Genomic DNA, 21,187 nt, shown 5'->3' on the forward strand with positions numbered 1-21,187 from the left:
AAAAAAAAAAGAAAAAAAAGGAAAAGTCTTCATATCTTGTTCATATACTTTTGTACATTTTGTATTTTGTTGTTAAAACCTAATAAAAAAAAATAAAAAAAAAAAAAATAAAAAAAATTATAAATTTGTACCATGTGCTGTTTGTTATTCCTTCTTGAATAATATCTACTTAAAGGTTTAACAGTTTTAAGAAGCATTGTTTAAATGAATGCATATCACCCGCTGTCTTGCACAACAAAGTTTTAAACTAAAATATTATGCGTCAAGAGTATGTGATGGGGATGACTTTCAGCTACTACCACACCAAATTTTATTTCAATATCTGTAAAGCTAGCTGAGAGACAGCAATCTTTGTGTTTGATTTGCTGTGGCGATAATCTTGAATTAGATTGACTACCAAAGGTTAATCAGTTCTCGCTGGACTGTGTTGTTTTCTGAGTTTCATTAACAATAATCTAGGTTCATGAGAGGTTTTGTTGACACACACAAAAGCAGTTACATGATCATCCACCTTTCATGGTGAGAAATAAGAGGCTACCTATGCCAACATCAGTGTGCAGCTGGTGTCATGACTTGTGTGTTGTGAGGACCCCAAGTACAGACTCAGGAGGCAGGTTATCAGGTAAACACCTAAACCTTTAATAAAACAAATACAAGCTAATATATTTAGATATATAAAGCTCACATGGCAGCAAAAGAAAACATACAGAGGAAACAATGAGGACATCAGGCAACTGGGAGCATAAAACCGACTGAGATCAGGGGAGGTGACGGCTGGAACAAGAACAGATGAAGAGACGAGCGGCAGGAAGATCTGGACAGGAGGAGAGGTGCTCGACTGGAGACGCTGGAGGCCTGGAGTGAAACCTGATGGACGGATGTGGGATCTGCAGATGAGCATCAGTGTTCAGGGCTCCCAGGCTGGAGGAGCTGCACGGGATGTGACAGAGGCTCAGATCCAAACTCTGATTGTCTTCAGCTGGTTTCTAAACTTACTTCCCATGACCAAGTTGCGTGGTACAATCTGTGATTTGAGCCAGGGAATTTACACCTTATAAACCATTTTATATCCAGAGAGATAAACAAATAACCACTTTCCAATATTAAAACTTTCAAATATCCGTAATGCTTTAAACACACTGCATTCCTAATGAATGGGCCTGAAGGGGTTGAACTGTCAACTTTATACAGTGAAAATTAAAACTGAAAAAGGCTTAAAAGAAACTGCTTTAATAATTAGGTTCAGTAACGTTTTAGCTTGCAATGCTCATAGTTTTTTTGGCTTTGTTGTTGGTGATTTGTGAGCAGAAATGTCAACCATATTTCTATTCAACTAAGTTTTTATTTGTACAGAGTTATATAAAAATGAGGTAGCAAAACATAACAAAATACTTCAGCTGCTAACAGATGATGTGGGGTCTAAAAGTATCACATGATGTCATTTAAAAGCCATTTTTTTGTTGGCTAAGGTTGAATTACTGTTCTTCTTTTCTGTACATTTGTGTCAGTCTTCAAAACAAAACAAATTAGTAAATCATTGAAGTTAACTCAGTTAATAAACTAGTGTTTAATTTTACATTATTGTTAATATCCATGCTTGTTGAGTAAAACAGAAAATTGTTCAAATCTTAAATCAGACATATTTTGAAATTTATTTATTCACCTTTGCTGGTAACAGCGCACTTTTGAAATAATTTTAACCCAAAATTGTATAAAGTCTGATTTATTTTCTACTGACAGAGACCTGAACACCTAAGTTGTCACTTTGCCATTTATTTTGATAAATCTCATATTTGTTTTTTTTATACACCCATACAGAAGTTGAAACATAAATATTAGTTAATGTAAACTTTTGTCTGAATAATCCGTCCAAACAAAGACATAAAGAGAACAGCACAAGTTACTCTAAAGAATGGATTAATTACCAGGAGCGTGGCCATCTTCATCCCAAACATCATCACTTGATCCTCACTTTGGTGGCTGGCAGAACAGAGACTCTGCATCAAGGCTTCACAACAATTCATGTCACAGACACTTAAATTAGCGTAAACTGATCCACACCACACAGAGACGAGTGCACAGATGTAATACAGCATGAATTAAGGCCTTCAACCTGAATGTGTCTGAATGTTGCAACGCTGAGCCCCTATTGTGATCAGCTTCTGCAGAGGGATAAATCTGTTCACACCAAACATGTAATACCAAAAAAATAGTTTAGTAACAAATAATAAATTGTCATGGATCCACAGAAGTGGTTTTAGCTGGCATATTACAGATGCTAGACAACTGTTTTAGCCTTTTGTGATGGTTTCTGACAAGGGTTTGGCAGTGTTTGGATGTAGGTGTAACCATTTGCAAACTGAGTAACCGGTGCCACAAATAAAAAGATAGATATTGAACTTAGTTTTTATAGGACCTTAGAAAAATAGTTTCTCTAATGCAGCATTATACTGATACAAAATTAAATAAACTGCAGAAGAAAATGAGTCTCTTAAAATTTCTATTTGTTATTTCTTGAAGGTTTATGATTGTACAATCTCTAACCCAGCCAATCATTTTTTACAATAAATATATTTGTCTTTATAATTTAAAGCAAACAGAACATCTGTTCTTTTAGCGTTGTTAAAAACCTGAGGATAAAACTTTTACTAACATGTTCAGATTTTTTAAATGATCGATTAAACATTCAGTATGTTTCCATTATATTCATAATTTAATTTCAGCTTTGCAGCATCAGTTTATTCTCATTGGGAAAGAAGTAAACCCCCAATTAATGTGGGAGCCTTCTGTTAGTAATGGGACACCAAGTAAATGGTGTTTTTAAATTGGTCTTTAAACCGTATCACAATCATTGTTTCTGAATGATATACAGATATAGATATTACTGCTAAACTTATATTTTAAAGGTGGTGTCATGCTTGAGCAGCCAGTAAAGAGAAGAGGACCCAGGCTACCCCATATTTTTTGATTAAATGCTTTAAGATTCACCACATGAACAGACACTTTACAGCACATAGGCTCTAAATACGTCCATTTTGAAATTCTTAATTAAAAGAGGTAATTAACAAAAGGTGATGGATCAGAAAAAGATTAGAAATGCAGCATTTTGGGTATTTCTCATCTTCTCTTCTTCACTTTCAGACCTGTTAACATCTTTTTGCTGTATTGTATTTCTATCCTTGATCCTCTGCTCCCAAACTAACACCCTTCTTCATCTCCTCCTGCTGCCTCTTCTCTCCACGCTCACTTCCGAGCATCATCCAGCATCTCGAACAGGGCCTGCAGCAGCCGGTCGTCTCTGTGCCTGTACGGCTTGATGTTGTAAAAGCCATCGCTGTAGTCGCTGTAGAGACTGTCCTCGGGGCCTCGGTACTTGTTGATCAAGTCCAGAGCTTGGTACAGCTTTTGCGCAGGGAACCTTGTAGGAAAGATACCCTGGCTCAGCTGCTGCTTCCTCCAGGCAGAGGAGGGCCTTGGTGCCGCGTGTTGCTGCTGCGACACGGTTCCCTGTCGGTTGAAGGCGGTCTGCAGGAGGCGCAGCAGGGCCAGGGAGGGAGAGTAAAGGGAGTCTGAAGGGGTTTGGGGCTCCATTTCTGGATCTGAGAGAGAGGCTGGTGCAGGCTCTGCCTTCTGAGGTGGGCGGGCCTGTGTGGGCTCCTGTAACACACAAACAAAAAGGAGACATGGTATTAAAAATGTTTTGTTTGGTATGTTGTGCCTGAACTATCATAACATGTCCAAAAGAAACTGTCATTCCTTGAAGGAATCCATATGTCCTGCTGCCTTTCCATGTCAAAGTTTAAACAAAGGTCCCATTGGATCTGTTAGTGCTCAAAGTATGTGTCGGGGATGAGTATCAGCTACTACCACAACAAATTAAAGCTCAATATTCATTAAATTGACTGAGTTATAAAGTTTAATTCAATTTATTGACCCTCAGTTTTATTTAAAACAGATATTAAAGCTAATTTGTCATCAAGATAGTACTAATTCCTTCCCTTCTTCCAACTCACCTCCATCATGTCGTCCATATGCTCCACACCTCGGCGGTCGTTCTGCACAGCATTGTAAGGAATGTACACACGAGGTTTCTTCATGTGCTCCGGTTTCTCTGATGTTCCATGGAGAATCAGCTTCCAGTTCAGGATCCGCCCCTTGTTCTCCATACGGCCCGACTGTCAAAAGGAACAGGACTGGTTCACTCTCAAGGCAAAGCTGATACTAAATAATCCACATAAAAGTGCTTTGGCAGATCTATTTTTTCACACTTACAGCAGTTATTTACTTTGGGAGTTTTTAAAAGTGTTTTGCCAGAAAACATGGAAGTTTTATTTGTTAAACTCACAGTGTCTGTGATCTTTAAAGTCCAGGTTCCAGCAGGATCTTCTCCCCATGTGTGAACCGACATGAAGTCCCAGTTCCTGAAGCCGTTAGATGAAGTGTCCCTCTCTCTCTCTGCCAAGAGTACTGTAGTGGTGCCTGAGGCCAAACCCGAAGGAACAGATCATTTGAGGGTTGTGTTATTTTGCTCACACGTCCTTGTGTTTATGTGCTCACGTCTCTTACCAGCTGGGGAGGTGAGTGTGATGTGCAGGTCCCCTCTCCGGGTGTATTCGATGCTGGCCTCCACCTGCACGTGCTCCAGTGAGCGGACAGCGTTCTCCTGTCCCTCACAGGCTTTGCTTGGAATCTCTATAGTGATCTCTCCTGCTGCTTTTAGCTCCCTGTGGAATGCATATAAATAGTGATGAATGAGACGTAATCAACTCCTCAACAGAAGTGTGCTCTGATACTGTGTGTTGTATCATTGTAGCTCAAACCAGTAAAATCACATAATGCTCGTCTGTTTGTATAGGTTGAATGCTGTCATATAGTTTGTTTTATCGTGATTTCTAGAAAATATAATGCATATTTAGAAGCTTTTGGTTATCCATTTTAAAAACAGCTAAATCTCATCTCTCCCAGACATGAATGAAAGGATTTCATTGTTTAAGCTAGCATAAAGCTGACCACTAACGCTGATGAAAATGTAAAAGCTAAATTCTTAGTACTAAATAGGAGATATGGGGTTCTATGGAAAGGACATGAACAATTAATATCTTACCTGTTGTAGATAGCTCTTTGAACGATCTCGGTTTGGAGAAATAGAGTTTAATTCTAAATGGATGGACAAGCTAACAGCTAGTCTGAACAGGGCCAAAAACAAGGTGGGTTGCTGCCATCCTAAAACAGCTCCAATCTCAAAAGTATCATAGTGACTAATGTGAGCTCTACTTTCTAAACCTTTACATATTCATCAGTTTTGCATAAACTGTTATTCATATGGATTTCTGTGATAATTTGCAACTAACGGCAGCTAGCTGTAGCATTCAGGCAAAAATATTGTAACATTTCTGCAAAAGCTCTGAACTCTCAACTCTGGAGTTGGTTTAAGATGGAAGGAGATAGTCAAAATTAAACTATTTCTCCAAACTGAGGTCGTTCAAAAAGCTATCTACAACAGGTAAGATATTACTTGTTCATGATGTTTTCACAGAGGCCCATATTTGTAGAGAACACAACGTTTAGGTTATGTTTTACAACACTTAGCTGCATTATATGACATCAAATATTTGAAGGCTTTTCTGCCCCTGAGGATGGAGATTAATCCAAAGCAACGACAACAAAAAGAAAGCAGCAAAAATGGGAATATTCTTTTTTAAATCTTCAAATCTGTCTGTAAGTCTAGTGCTTACTGTTTACTCCTTATCAATTGGAAGGTTTTTTTGTTGTAAATGTAAGAAAAAAGGGAAATAAAGTGTTATGTTAGGTAAAGGTCAGTTAAAAACTAGACCATAGTAAATTAATAATATTTGGAGAGGGAAAAAGCAGCAGATACGTAATCTGCACATACCTTGGCTGGAAATTGTCATCCCTGACGATGCACTGCTTCTTTTCTGGCACATGTTTCCATACAGCCGGGTCAGCGAGGTCCACAAGGGCTTTAGCGTTGAGAAGACCAAAGCCAAAGCGGCTGTTGACCATCAGCCCGGCTCCGTTCCTCTTCCAGCCTGGGTTATTGGCCAAAGGATCAAACTCTGAGGTCCAGACCACAATGTGCTGCAGGTCCCTCCAGGTAAGATCAGGACTGAGGGGACAAACAAGGACAGCAAGATTGGTGAAGATTTAATTAAACATACTGAATGATACCTCACTAAATAGTTCCTTACAGTGAATTACACTGCAACAGATGATAGTAAGAAGTGTTTTATTTGTTGTCTCCTACTTTTGTTCCAGTGCCAGGGCAAATATTCCAGCAGCCAGTGGAGCAGAAGCTGATGTTCCGGTGTGAGTCTGAGTGCACTCGTTGTGAAGATCTGCACTCGTCTGACAGAATCAAAAGCAAAGAATGACATGAAGAAAATGACAAAATACAGTAAAAAAGTGAGTGGTCTATGAGAACAGCAACTTACGATCCTCTGGTCAGTGTAGTCTCCGCTGCTGTAGGCCGTAGCCAGAGTGGAGGAGCACTTCTCAGCGTACCACGGGGACAGGCCCTGCTGGGAGGCGCTGCTGATGGAGATGGTGTAGATACTGTCCGTGTAGCCGTCACAGTCACAGTTATCGCCCTGACGGCCTCCATTACCTGATGCCCAAACGAAGATAGAGCCTTTCCCACCACGGCCCTACAAAAAGCCACAATGAAGGAAAGAAAGTAATGGATGTGTTGCATCAGATAATACCCAGTTATTTAGATCGCAAAACTTATTTATAATGTGCAAAACTACAAAATAGAGTAAAAATACAGTAACTATTGTTAACAGAATGGAAGGATTTAGGAAATTATTATAAGGACTGAGATGTAATGAGTCTTTCTATAGAGAAGACGGTCTGTACGTTTAAACAATGTGGTATTTTGAAAATGCCACAGCAACAAAAGTGACTGACTATTACTTGTGACGTTTTGTCATTAGAGGTTTCATTCTTAGCAGCTTATTGCATTGTTCATATTGATCCTGCTCCATCTGATTCCCACCACTGCTGAGGTTAACTGCGCCCATCAGATCACATCAGATAAGTGTGAATAAAAGCAAAAAAACACTGTCTATTGTATAATTTACCTTCTGGATGCCGTACTCAAAAGCCTTCTGGGCCAGTCGACCAGGACCCTCCACCGTCTTGCCATCGTCGTTGGGTCCCCAGCTGGCGCTGTAGATGTCCACGTGGTTCGGATTGAATCCAATGGAGCTCGCCTCGATGGCGTCCGTCACGATTCCATCCAGCATTCGAATTCCTGAGCAGAGGAGGACAGAGCGTCATCACTCTGCATTTTTTTGTATTTACTAATGTTGAAACTCAAAGACGAACTGAAAAGCGAAGGCGCCTCGGGAGCATGAAGGAACAAGTTTGGGGACGTTTGCATTTTTCTGAAATCCCACTGAGATGAACTGGAGCTCAGTAATTTGCATATGGTGTCAAATTCAAGCCTCCATGTAGGCTAATCCTAACATGATTAAAAATAAGTAAAAACAAACATACAGTATGTGGAGTCTGTAATAATAGTGTCTTTGGTATTTCATCATTCTGCATGTGTGTGTGCATTTGTGTGTCTGTCTGTTAGCAAAATATCTTTTGAACCACTGAATGGACTAATCTGAAACATCCAAAGTAGTGCTTGGATGTCCTATTCTAAATGATCAATTTTTGGTATTAGCTTAATTCAAAATGGCCACCACAGCTAGTTGACCTCGGAGGACACAAATATGGATATAACTCAGATGTTGAGCTAACATTTGGTGTGGTAGTAGCTGAGAGTCATCCTCATCCCATGCTTTAAGCACTTGCTGATCATACGAGCAGTTTTTTTTTAAACTTATGCATGCAAGTCGACAGAGATGTGCATTACTTCAAGAATTCAAGTTTCATTAATAAATGCTTTTAATTCTTTATTCTGGTGTTACTGCGGAAAATAACAATTTATCATCAGCATCAACTAAATTTGACACATTAACTCATTTCTTGTAAAATCATTAGGATTTAAATGATAAACGAAGCTGAAACTAAACAAAACTGTGACAGTTTCTGTTTCAGTTGATAAACTTTATTCTAAAACACATTGTGTTTGGTGTTGTGTTAGTTAAATGGCAAGAAGAACAAATACTGGGCACCGGTGGTGGATTAGAAAAAGACGAGGTAAAAGGAGAAATAAAAAAGATCTTGTTTGACATGTTTCATACTGAAGAAGCATTGAAACAAAGTCCTTACCTCCGACCTTTGAGTTGTACGCCACTCCAACCCCACATTTATTGTTGTCTGCCTGCATTGCAATCTCCCCTGCACACCTGGTGCCGTGCCTGCACAGAAATAACATGATCAAAAACGTGTTGATATGCTGCTTTTGGTCCGACGGCTGGGTTTTTATCTAGAATGTTCACTTTGAACAACATACCCTGTCTTTATTGTTTAAAAACATGCAAAACCAAGGAAAAGGGGAGTGAACCCAAAAGGCAGATTTATTAAAACCCTAAATAAACCAATGAGGTTCAGCTAACATTACAAGTTAACGTACTTGTTTTCATTGGTGGAGTCGTATCTGGGAAAGGGGTCGGGGTCGTTGTCGTTGAAATCGTAGCTGGCTGCGGCGTCCTTTGGGAAACATAAAGAAAACTATCAGCAGGCATCAGTCAGAGAGCATCAGTGACAAACGCTTCAAAGGCAGGGTTGTCAGGGCCGACCGGTCGTCATGGTGACATCCACAGCGCGAGTGATAATGTGCGAAGACACTTTATCAAAAAGTGAGACCACATGTGAGGAACTTAGAGGTTAAAGGACAACTTGCCAACACGGACACAGCTTACAAACGCAGTTTTTACCTGAGGACTGGGTCAGAATCAAACATTTTAAGTGTGTTATGTGGTCTGACAAGTCATACTTATAATCTGTGTCTTTATCTTCTGTTAATGAAATGATCAGCATGTCAGCTTCCTACAGACAAGAAAACTAAAAAGCGGCGTTCTGCCTTTCTGTCAGCTCCTGATTTGCAGTAACAACTTTAACAACCAATTAAATCAGATGCCTGACAGTTATTATTCGTTATGTAAATCCACGCTGATGATTTGCACTGTTTATTAAAGCTGAGCGTCTTCGCTGATTGATCCGAGGATTAATAAGCATTAACATAATTACATTAGGGGTTGTTGTCATTCATTATTTCTCGTCTCTCCTCTATGTTTTTCTTGTGCTCCTTTGCTTTGGTGGGGATGTGGTGTTATTCAAACAGCCGTGTTTGTAACTCCATCACAGATAGGTCTGTTATAGAGTGTCCATAAACAAGAGAAACTCGGCCAAAACGAAACCTCACTCAGCTCTCATTTGGCCGTAATTGCAATTATCTGCTGCCCTCTTTCAGACAAGGTTAAAACTTGCTGAAGGAAATGGTGAATATTTAAAAGTTCATCGCCCACAAATGCAAAAAGGCTTTTGATTCCCATCGAAAACATTTTCTGCATCCAGTAATTAAATACCACAAAGCCCCTGGGAGACAGGCATCATCGTCATCATCGTACAGCGGATTTATTGCTGTCATTATGAAGAGCCTCGTAAGGTGTTGCCAGCAGAGTCGCTATGGCAACAGCAGACCCAGACACGAGGGAGGGGGGGGGGATGTCTGGGTTTCCATGGAAACGGTGTCTTACGTAGTTGGAGAAGATGTCCGTGTGGTTCCACTCGAGCCCGTCATCGAGGACGGTGATGACCACTCCTTTCCCCGTGATGCCTTTCTGCCACACGGGGATCACGTGCAGGTCCAGCTTGGGCAGCGAGGATGACGTCCGGGTGTCTTGCTGGAAGATGGGGACAAGAAAAAAAAAAAAGATTAGCTACACGTAAACATCTCTGAGCACATCCTCTAAGCACGCCGTTTAAGTGTTATCATACAGACATTCAGCCAAAGTCTCTGCCTGCTGAGATTTCTCGGCGCGTTCATTGACCTTTACAGACATTCATTACTGGGTTGTCAGCTTTTTCTTTGTTGGGCCACTCATACTGTATGAACGCTTGCAGGAAGAACGCTAGAAGAAGGTCACGACTGTTTGAGTGGTCCAATAGAACAACTCTATAGTTTAATTTAACCCCCTAGGTGCCTACACAGGCAACAGCTATGACTCTGATTTGGTTGACACACTTGTTTTCTCCAGATTAGTTAAAAATTCACGTGTTAGATTGTGTTTAAAAGCAATGTAGTTCAGGTCATTTAAAGTCGAATTCTGTAAAAAGGTCATAAAGGATTATCTTACTTGCTGTAGATAGATTTTGATGCAAATGCTGTTTTATAAACCATTACAATGTCATAAATTTCACATTCTGCGACCATTTACCAGCAAGTCACTTTGGTCTTGGCCATGCTCAGACTAGCCAATAGCTCGTCAATTTGCTCAGAGTTAAACTCTATAAAGTGAAGTGACACGTCTGGACTATTAGCTTCTCTGTAAAGATCTCGCCTCCGTTTGGGGGAAACAACCCCCTCTACCTTGACTGGCAGGGAGTGGAAGTCCTGATATGTTTGCTAAGAAAGCTGCTTCATATACGAGCACAGAATTGCTTTGAAGCTTTTAAATGCCACAAAAACCCGTCCTGTAAGCCAGGCAATTAGCTGTTGTCACTGTCAGTCAACAATCAACAGAGTAATCTGGAAAAAACTGTCATAAATATGAATCCAAGTTTATCAGATTGGACAAAAGACACCCACAATGCTCTGATGTATCATACACTGAATCCCCTGAGTATACCTATCATGTTGTTTTCTTATTAAGTAGCTTTATTTTATTAATTTGGCTGTCTGTCATAAAGAAGTTTCAATAAACTAATAAACTAAACACGTCTTCAAGGTGGGTTAACCAGTAGCAGCAGAAGTGTTTAAATATTTTACCTTAGTGAAAAAATGACAATCAGTGCAGTTTAAAATCTCCCCAAAACAAGTAAAACTCTACTTTATTAAAAGCAGAAGTAACCTCTGACTTTCACACACTTGGTTTCATTTTTTGATGCAATAATAACATATTTAGATATACATAAAAACAGAATAAAACTGCTTCCAGCGTTTAACACTTAAACCCTCTTCGTGTCTGAACAGAAGCCACACATGTCCCCTTTTATTGCCCCTCTTTGTTTAGAAAAGCAAACAAAAATGTCAACTTTTATTCTTTTAGGGCTGGTTTCTTCCTGATGCCCTTGGAGGATTGTGATTTACATCTGGACATGGCTAAGCTTAACAAAGGACTCTGATGTCTGTGTGTTGTGCACTGCCGCTGCACAACACCAGCCCAAGATATGACTCATCCCTGCAAAGTATTCCTCTGTTCTTACCTGAATCCCCAATCTTTTTGGGACATTAATGTTTGTTTTTTTGGCTGTAAATACAGTAGATCACAAATTTCAATGCAAATGCTAAACATGTGCCACTCTTTCTTTTTTTTTTTTTTTTTGAAACAGCTTTTTTCAAGCTGTAAGGTGACACCATGTAGGTCACTTGTTGATGCTGCTAGAAGCTGAGGTGGCTCTCAGTCTTCAGCCTTTCATCCATTTTAATAGTATTCAGCAAACAATCACAGACGCTTATGTGTGTCTCACAAAAAAGCATCATTAACACAGACCGACACTCGCTCAGCCATGAATACACTCTCACCGCCATGCAGGCAGGAGGGAAATCCAACTGCAAGAATGAGTCATGCTTTAATTAGGTTCAGGCAGTCACCCACGGGTGACAGATAAAGACACTCTTTTGCTCCAGCTCTCCACCTCTGCCGTCCTACCATACACAGCTCCACCTTCAGTCCACCATCAGCGCTCATCAAAGCCTGCCAGCATCACAGTCTCTTGTAGCATCTCTTTGCATTTCCTACACACTGCAGTCTTTTACAACCTCCCAGTCCCTTCGTTATCTAATCATGCCCCTCATTATCCCGTGTGTCCTCATTTGTTAATGCTATAAAAAGAGCACAAGACTAATAACCGCAATGACAGAGATAAAAAAGAAAAGTGACATGGAGACCACGGTTTTATCTGTTGCCGGATTTTGTTCGAGCTAAATGAGGGAAGCGAATGAATCACATCCACCTCAGATGAGCCGTAACGCGGCCCATTGCCATGACACAGACACGGGATGATGTGGAAATACAGAAAGCGGCACTTTAAGGCCAGTTCCATTAGTGTCATCATCCCTCATTGGCAAAAATGATTCATCTCAATTTGTTTTCTCATCCACCACGAGCATGACTAATGTTCGGTTAGTGCAAGTGCAAAAAAAAAAAAACAGTCAAGGCTGAGAGAGCGACTCCTCCTCCTACCCAAATCCACATGCAACACAACACACAACTGCACACACTTTAAGGCTTTTCTTTTTTGTCAGATCTGGAGGGAATACTTGCTGGTGATCCAGCATGAAGGAGCTCAAAGATTTGTTGATCAGCTTCACCTGATGAAGTCATTTATCCAAATAGAGTGAGACGATTCGGCCAAAAACAAAACCCATCTGTGTCCTGCAGCTTATCAGATGATGGGGAATATGCTCTGCTCTGTTTTTGACTAAAATAACAAAACAAATGCCTCATTTCTTATTGTTTGCAATCTGTTTCCCTTTAATGATTTGTTCCAATAACCAGATTTAGCTTGTAGCTGTTATCTGAATATTACAAACGGAGCACATGTAAAAAATATGACATGGTCGGGTTTGTGTTTTATTATCAAATTTGAAAGAAAATCCTGATGATGTGTAATTTTATTATCAGCCCCAACCAGAAGGTGAAAGGAAGATGATAATGGGTTTACCTGTGTGTGTGTGCTCATTTATTTATTGTGTTGGCAAAATTTCTCTTGAATCAGTAGACAATTTATTGAAACTCTCTGTAACTAAATTAATATTAATAAGGACATCTACAACTGATTATCTTTTGAAATCAATCCAATTCAAGATGGCTGCCACAGCTAATCAACCTTACCAAACACATAAATGACTATAACTCAGTTGGTTTTACAGACATCAAGTTAGAATTTGTTGTGGTAGTAGCTGAGAGTCATTCCCAGCACATACTCTGAGCTGAGCTCTAACAGCTCATGAAAGATTTTGCAATATTGTATTAGATCACGCATAATGCTATTTTCAAGATGTAACCAAATGGCTCTAACTGTTATTTCTAAGTTTAAAAGTCCGGCATGAAAGGCTGCAGGTTGTACGCATTCCTTCAAGAAATGTTAGGCCTTTCATTATCTGTGTTGCAGAGGTTATTTTTAACTCGTGGCTGAAAATCAGCAAAGGATTTGAAGACAGCATGTCGTAAACATATCAGCAATGGATCTGAAAGGGGGCGCACAGCTGTGACAATCTGCTGTTTTGCTTCTCTGTGTCTAAAACATGCCTTTCTGGGTAAATGCATGTTGCTCCACTCTGCTCCATCCTCCTGGATTATCGTCTCTCATCTCCACCAGGGACTGTGGAACCAATTAAGCAAATGGGTCTTTTGGCTGGAGCTGCCTGCGCGGTAAGCTATTGTTTCATTATTGTCATGTATGTGCGCTGTGTGTTTGCTGTTTTTTGTTTTTTTTTTGCACCACTGACAGTCGCAGTACTGCTTGCAAACATGGAGGCACACGAACCTACTGACACACCTGTTGCGTGTGAAAATGTTTGCATAAGTGTGCTCAGTGATCTCCAGCTCAAAGCATGTGACAAAGGGAGGGTTTTAGTTTTCAGGTTTCTAGGGAGGCGGGAGGGCAGACAGGCTGCAGACAAACAGAAGGTCAAACCAGAACTCAAAGTACACAACATATGGCCAGATTTAAACCTAAATCTGTCCAGATATTTGACCAAAACTGCTTGATTTGATGGAGAACTCGTTAACTCACCAGGTACCACTGCTGGTTCCACATGGGATCGTCAAACAGCTTGTCCACGGAACAGTCCCTGCAGTCCCTGAGGGCCGCTCGCTTGTTGCGCCGCTTTTCATACTGCTGTTCTGCCCACAGCACCTGCACAGACACACAGAGACATTTTCAGCAGTCTTGAAACACGAGGAGCGCCAACACGGATGAGGTAATCCGGACCACTTACCCGATCATCCTCCGACAGCTGCCTGGTGACGTGGTCGCTGCTGCGTTTCATTCTGCGAGGATGGTTGCGGTGTTTGAACAAGAAGTGGTTCTCCAGGGCCCCAATCTGGAGATAAGGCATGGTGTCAGAGAGGAAAAACTGTTTTGCAGGACGTTAGATGAAATCTGGTGACTGAGACATCATTTTTTCTTTTTGTTTCCCCTGCAGTTAGCTGTGCATCATTATTAAATGATTAGAGATCAGTTCCCAAGTAGAACAAATAAGCCTGTTTACAGATCTCTCTCTTTATATATATATATATATATATATATATATATATATATATATATATATTCTTAAACTTGTAATAATGAGTCCATCTCAGAAAATACTAAGCCTATAGCAGACATAAAGAAACAGTGGTACGAACTCATTGTATATCTGACATAAAGAAGCAAACTGGTCAAATCCATAACACTCGGTTCAAAGTTCCGGTCTTACTTCCACATTAAATAGCTTCTCTTTCTTTCACAAGTAGATACATTTATAGTTTTGTTACCTTAGATTATTGTCAGACATTATGTGACACTATGTCACGCAAGATCCTTTTCATATTTAGGGAAATGTGTGAGGTAGTCAGTGGGGTACAATTATACTGGATATCATGCTTTCTGGTTGCACAGTGTAGGACATAACATGCCAAACACAATGAAATAAAATGATTTTTATTTGGCTGTCGGTCATGAAGCCTAACATAGAAAACATAATATACCATATTTAAATAGAAATTGCTGATTTAGGTAAAAGCTAATGTACCTGATTAGATGAGCAAAACTGGATTAAATTAAGGGAAATTAATTTACTCTAAAGTACAAAATGCACCTTATAATTATGAGCTAACTGTAGAAAAGATAAACTTCTTATTGATATTACTGATTGGTTATAGTTTAATACAGGAGCAAAGAAAATACCTTATTTAAAAAATATTTTCCATGTTTCTTTAATGTATTTAACTTTTATTAGTGGTGGCAAAAGCCAAAGGTGTTTTAATTGGACCTGGTCTCGCCTATAATAAGAACGACAGACCTGCTGGTGTGGTCAAGAGTCAGGCTGGACAACTGGGACAGACTGGGATGGACAGGACAGGTCAGGGCCGTGAGTGAGTCATAGCATGCTGTAATCCTGTGATTTAACAGCGAGCTGGAAAAGCATTTCTACTGAGACGAGCGGGAAAAAAACACAAAAACACTGATTTCCTATTTCCTGATCGGCTTATAGGCTACACCGCCCAGCTTCCTGGTTTGATTAAAACTGAATGGTGCTCCTGTTTGGCTGCTGTTGTTAATCTTTTTAAGCTTAAACTGAGGCTGTGTCAATTTTGCCCGCCGCCCCCAGTTCCAGCCCGAAACAAGTAAATAAAAGCCTCCCTTTTAATTAAGTCATTTGAACTTATTATTATTTGTAATCTGACTGGATGCGGAGCTCCGAGGCGTTGGTTGGGTCCTTACCTGTCGGACCAGATCGTAGTCCAGCTCCTTGGCGATGGCCTGGGCGGCGGACATCCCGCCCGGGATCTCCACAGCCCACTCGTTCAGGTACTGTCTGTCCCCGTAGAGAGAGCCCAGGGAGCGGGGAGCGACGGCGCAGAGGACGGCCAACACACACAACATCACCGCTGGACGGCATCTCACTTCCATGTCAGGGGGGGGGAACAGCCAAACGGAGAAACACAACAAGAATATTTACCTGTCCTTGTATTTAATCAGATCGTTTATCCTCAATAAGAGCGCAGAGAGCCTGCGAGCTGAAAGTGATGGTTGGAAAATGAGACGGAGGAGCGTAAAAGTGCGCGCTTCTGACCCCGGAGAGGAGAGGAGAGGAGATGCTGTTGATAGGCAGGGCTGCTCTCTGTGTCTGACTGAGTGCGCGCGCGCGCGCGTGTGTGTGGACTCGATGGGGGGGGGGTTCACACGTCAAATTACTGGTGCTCTGACGTCAGTTTGGCGTCTACCTCTGGTTAGATTCAGTCCTGGTCCCTGAAGGGAGAAAGTCTGAACGGGAGGAGGAAGAGGAGGAGGAGGAGGGCCTGTCTAAAAATATCTCACCACTGTTTATCCCTGCTGATGATGGAGGAGGAGGAGAGGTGAGGAAGAAGCACAAAATTATTAACCAAACCTTGTCTGATCCCATAATGATGTTTGCTCAGTACATATATGTGTTTATTGTTCCATCTGCCTGAGACAATCAGTGAAACAAGATCACGTTTTTCTTTCTTCTGTTTAAATAAACTGGAAAATGCTTCTCTGTGAAGCCTTTCGTGTGTTCTCTTATCAGGGGAAAGGAAAAGATGTTTCAGCACCGCGGACAGCTCCTCTTGTTGACTGAGGCTACAGCACAGAAGGATGGGAGGAAAACTTAGTCATACCAGCAGCCGGGAAGACTATTACATCACAAACATTACAAACAACTTATACTTCTCAGATGGTTCAATTAAATCTCATAACCGCATATTTCATTCACAGTGGAAAATTGCATTAAATGTTCAAATGAATAAATTGCACCTTTTTAAAGTAAGAAATCTTTAATTTTATAGAAGAAAACATCTCAGACAAGTTGGTATTTTTTACATTTTCCACAACGTCCCAACTTTCTCAGAAATGTGGTTATAGGTTTGTTTAGGATTTAGAATATTTTACCTCCTATTTTCCTGAATCACTTGTTGAACAAAATTAAAACTTGACTACAGAGCTGTTACCAGAGAAGGGAAAACACCTTTGGACAATTTTCTCTTATAGTGCACCTCATCCTTGGAGTACTGTATTTACAATACTGAACAAAATTACATTTTACAGTTTGTTCTGGAAATGTATAAAACTGCAGTTGTTAACAACTGAAATGTGCCATCAGTGGCTATTGTTTTTTTTTGTCAAAAAATAGAGAAAGATAGAGATGAAGATATTTCAAAAATTCCAACTTAATAGTATTTGTTTAAGTGTGCCTCTTGCTTGTATAGTTTATTATTTCCTCCAGTCAATTGTGTTTGAAGAGCAGCAGAGTTGTGGTTGTAAATGTTTCTTATGGTTATTGTTTTACTGTAGCTGTGGAAAATTTATTAAAGGAAAGACCCACAACTCTTATCTGACACACACATGCATACACACACAGCAGTTCTCTCTGCTGATTGTGTCCATTTAGATCTTGTTTACTTTCACAAGAAAGATTTTGTTACATTTCTGTTCACTCCACAGTTTAATAAAGCATGTTTGTCTGGATCTTGTTGTTTTCCTGGTTTGCCACATGTTTTGTGGTTGGTTTGTTCACTTTTCTGACACTTTATCCCCTGTAGCTGAAGACAGAAGAGCCATAATGTGTTTATGTGTTTGTTTGTCTGCCATGTCAGCACAATATCTGATGAGCTACTGGACAGATTTTAATAAAACTCTTAAACTAATAATTGAATCTACATTAGAAAACACAATGATAACTATAACTCAGTTAGTTTTACAGTTATTGAGCGAACATTTGCTGTGTTAGTAGCTGACAGTCAGCCCCAACTCATACTCTGAGAACTAGGATCTGTTTTGAAAAACAACAACTTTGGAGTCAACTCTGTTTGTTAGCAAAATATGTCATGAACTATTGGAGGGACTTTAATGAATCTCTCAGAAAGTAATGACTGGATTCACAAATACAACTGATTAATGTAAAGAGTCAATCCAATTTAAGATGGTTGCCACAGCCATCTTGAACTGCCATCTCATCCATGTCTACAACTCAACCAGTTTTTCAGATATTGAGCTAAACTTTGTTGTAGCAGTAGCCGAGAGTCATCCTCAACATATACTCTAAGAGCTAACACATCCTACGAGGTATCGCATACGATTCTGAATGAAGTAATTACAAGGTTGCCCCAAAACAGATATAACCTCGTCATGTCTCATCCTAACATGATCTTAGTTTAAAACTCTGGGGGGGGGGGGTTGTTTTTTCCCTCCAGAACAGAGATTGTGCAAATCCTAACAAACCGAATAAATAACCCCAAAGAAACACACCAATGAGAAGACTACTGTGGTGAAGGACTCTTCAGCTTCATTCTGATAAGTGATGCGTTTTCTGTGGAGTGGCTTGTTGTTCATTACCTTTGCTCATCTGGCTGTGTAAACAGGTCTGCACTATAATCCACCTTTACCTAGCAACAAGTGTTTGCTCTCTCACACACAAAAACACACAGATGACGAGCCGCAGGTTTATTGGCGAGCTGGACAGCTTATGTCAGAGGATTTCTTTCCAGATTGCTGAATCTTCCTATTGATTCTGTGAATCCACCGTCCTTACCTCTAAACTGTCTGTGGCTCAGGGTGTTCCTGTAGAAGAGTGAATTCACTCAACCTGAATCCCACTGAAACACACACACTTACACACATCCCTTAAACCAAATGAGTTCAGAGGTCAAACTGTGTTTCGTCAGCTAATTATTTTTCCAGCTGCCATGACACTCGATGTGAAGGAAACACTCCGGCTTTTATGCGTCGTGTGACGCAGGTGAAGACGTAGCACATAATAACTCAACCAGAATCCATTAGGTCCAGCAAATACTGTAGATGTGAAGACCCGAGCGGTCTTCCTGCTCATCTCAAGGTTTGTTAAGTCTTACAACGTGCTGCATTTTCCCTCTTTGTGCTGTTTGGTTCATTGTGCATACGATAGGCTGAATATACTCTCATGTCACTCTGCAGCTTTAAGTCTGTATGTGACGCCCAACAAGGACATATAAAGGTTGCCACGACAACCTCATTTTTCACCATAATGTATTGTGGCTGTAGACTGTAGGCCAAAAGACAAAGATGAAAAAAAAGAGCCAGAGCAGTCTTTGGATTGTGTTAAATTTTGTGTTTATTTTTCTTTTGTGTTTTATATTTTTATTTGATTTTCTTGGTCTGCTCTCTTGGTCTTGGTCTTCTGAGGTGATCAGTTCAGTGGGATTCTCACCTGTTGTCTGCTGAGAAAAGCTGAAATAAATCCTCACCTTCAGCCCAACACCTCTCACCATTCAAACAGGTCAATGTGGGTTTGTTCCCAATAGTTATATATTAGTTATATATTAGTTAAAATTATCACACCCCTTTTGGATTCCTCAATTACTTTCTCTGAGTTTTTAGTCCCAGATGTTCAGCTGTCTTTGGTTAGACCCTAGTATTTGTCTTACTGCGTGTTTATATAGCTAAATTTTTGCTTTGCTGTATTTTTTGAGGGGTTTCCTTCCCTCATTTCACAGACAGTTACATAAAAGAGACGTAGGCACTTTGTGGCTTCTTATTCATAATTCAAGCATGTAAAGGCAGCGTTAAACTGAAATTACATTCACACGGATATTGAAACCACATAAGTTGCCTCTTCTGTGATAAATAAACTCACTAAAAAAACACAAATTTAGTTCAAAGATTGTATGAATTTAGGCAGAACTCTTGAACACGGTGTTGCAAAGGCAAACAGTGAAAGGTGAAAAGAAATTTTAAGGTTTAAACTTAATAAAACACTTTAATGCTCATATCTCCTAGATTTCATTTTCTCTCTCTTCAGTAATTAACATGATTTATAATTAACACTTTATATATGTCAGCCTTTCTTTCTTTTAACTCCTGTGACTTATGCTGAAAACTCTGCCTTGCTTATTTGGGAAGCCATGGCCTTTCATTAATCACATTTTTAGCTGTTCTAAAAAAACAAAAAAACAAATGTTAAGAATCAGTTTCTGTCCTTCATGTCCCCAAAGTTCAGGCAACATTGTCCAAATGTCATCTGATATGGAGCGTTGTGTGAAAGTGTCGCTCTGGTGTCAAATGATTTTGATTCATAGTCCAGTTGACGGACCGAGGAAACAGATTACTGATCCGAGGATGTGTTGAGCTCAGCTCTGTTATCAGGAGGTGGAAAGGTCTCGTGGCATGGAAACACTGATGCCCTTGATTTATCCATGCACCAACCGAACCGTCCACATAAAACAGAAAATGAGACATCACAGTCGTCACAGGAGGCAGATGTGTCAGAGGGCTCCCATCAGCGCCGCTTTTGTTTGCATCTGTTGACTTCTTTTGTTCATTTTCTTCCTTTGAGTTTTTGTCAGAAGTCACAGTACACTTTATTAAAACATAAACACATCAATCAGACTTTATGCTCCAACAGATAAACAAACTGCAGAAATTAGTTTTTTTTAATTATAAAATTAATTAATGCCCAAAGATAGCAGTAAATGTGTTCTTTTATTTGATAGCTGTCAGGCATTGGGGGTTATGTGTCTGTGTGGTGGTTCCTTCACTTCACTTTTTAGTTTTGCAGTTTCCCACTAGAGGGTGCAGCGGAGCATGGTGCTGCAGGTCTCTTCTGATTCGTATATTCTGGACTCCCCTGTTCATCCACACAAACCCCTCAGATTCATGTATTCTGGACTTGTTTATCTCCTCTGTCCCCAGTGTTTCAGCTTCTCCGTGCCATCCAGAGCAAGACCCTTCATTAATTCATTTCTTTCTAAATAAGCCTTATCTTTTCTCTGTTTCCTGAGAGTATCTTGCTTGTGGGTCAAGCATATACCTAAAATCATGACAATAAGTGTTACAAAACTGCTGAACAGACTGATACGTAAACATGACTCTGCTAAAACAACATTGTTCACTGACACAATCTGAAGCAAGTGGTAACCAGTAGCTTAAACCTGTTACAAAGCAAAACCTACTGGGAAAAAAAGGAAAGTCTTTTCAAAATCTTAAAAGAAGGTCAAATAATTTTGCTCTGCTCAGGATCACAGGTCCCTGTCTCCACACAAACTGTGGGGCACACCCTGGTCAGGTCACCATAAACACACATTCACACCTACAGGGTTGGTCAGTCTTGGTTAAACCCAGCGGTGTCCAATCCTGCTCCTGAAGGGCCTCTATCCTACATGTTTTAGTTGATCCTCTGCTTCAACATGCCTGATTTGAACGACTGAATGATTAAAAGGCATCTGCAGAACTTAAAGAGCAGGGGAAACAACTAAAACATGCAGGTTAGTGGCCCTCCAGGATCAGGATTGGACACCATAGAGCAAACCTGCAGGTTTTTGGACTGTGGAACTTGTAGACAACCCAT

The 21,187-nt window shown here is 40.2% G+C and overlaps 1 protein-coding gene across 1 annotated transcript; it reads right to left on the bottom strand.

The window, feature by feature from the left end:
* Window positions 1-531: 531 nt before the first annotated feature.
* Window positions 532-15,985, bottom strand: pcsk1 (proprotein convertase subtilisin/kexin type 1). Its single transcript, XM_017422918.2, has 14 exons — window positions 15,571-15,985; window positions 14,084-14,188; window positions 13,879-14,001; window positions 9,675-9,821; window positions 8,549-8,625; window positions 8,245-8,333; window positions 7,101-7,273; window positions 6,453-6,665; window positions 6,266-6,366; window positions 5,894-6,127; window positions 4,567-4,724; window positions 4,346-4,479; window positions 4,014-4,175; window positions 532-3,657 (listed from the first exon to the last, which is right to left on the bottom strand). The coding sequence occupies exons 1-14, from the start codon at window positions 15,757-15,759 to the stop codon at window positions 3,244-3,246; spliced, it is 2,319 nt and encodes a 772-aa protein (XP_017278407.1). The 5' UTR covers window positions 15,760-15,985; the 3' UTR covers window positions 532-3,243.
* Between the last annotated feature and the right edge of the window lie 5,202 nt (window positions 15,986-21,187).

This window comes from Kryptolebias marmoratus, linkage group LG4 (assembly GCF_001649575.2).
Source record: "Kryptolebias marmoratus isolate JLee-2015 linkage group LG4, ASM164957v2, whole genome shotgun sequence".
Taxonomy (NCBI): domain Eukaryota; kingdom Metazoa; phylum Chordata; class Actinopteri; order Cyprinodontiformes; family Rivulidae; genus Kryptolebias; species Kryptolebias marmoratus.

Bases quoted from the DNA above. Each gene is read 5' to 3' on its own strand.
- pcsk1 (XM_017422918.2), bottom strand. From the start codon at position 15,759: ATGGAAGTGAGATGCCGTCCAGCGGTGATGTTGTGTGTGTTGGCCGTC. The intron at 8,334-8,548 runs GTACGTTAACTT...ATTTCTGTGCAG, and splicing joins GACTCCACCAATGAAAACAA to GCACGGCACCAGGTGTGCAG. The intron at 4,480-4,566 runs GTAAGAGACGTG...GTTTGGCCTCAG, and splicing joins CACACTCACCTCCCCAGCTG to GCACCACTACAGTACTCTTG.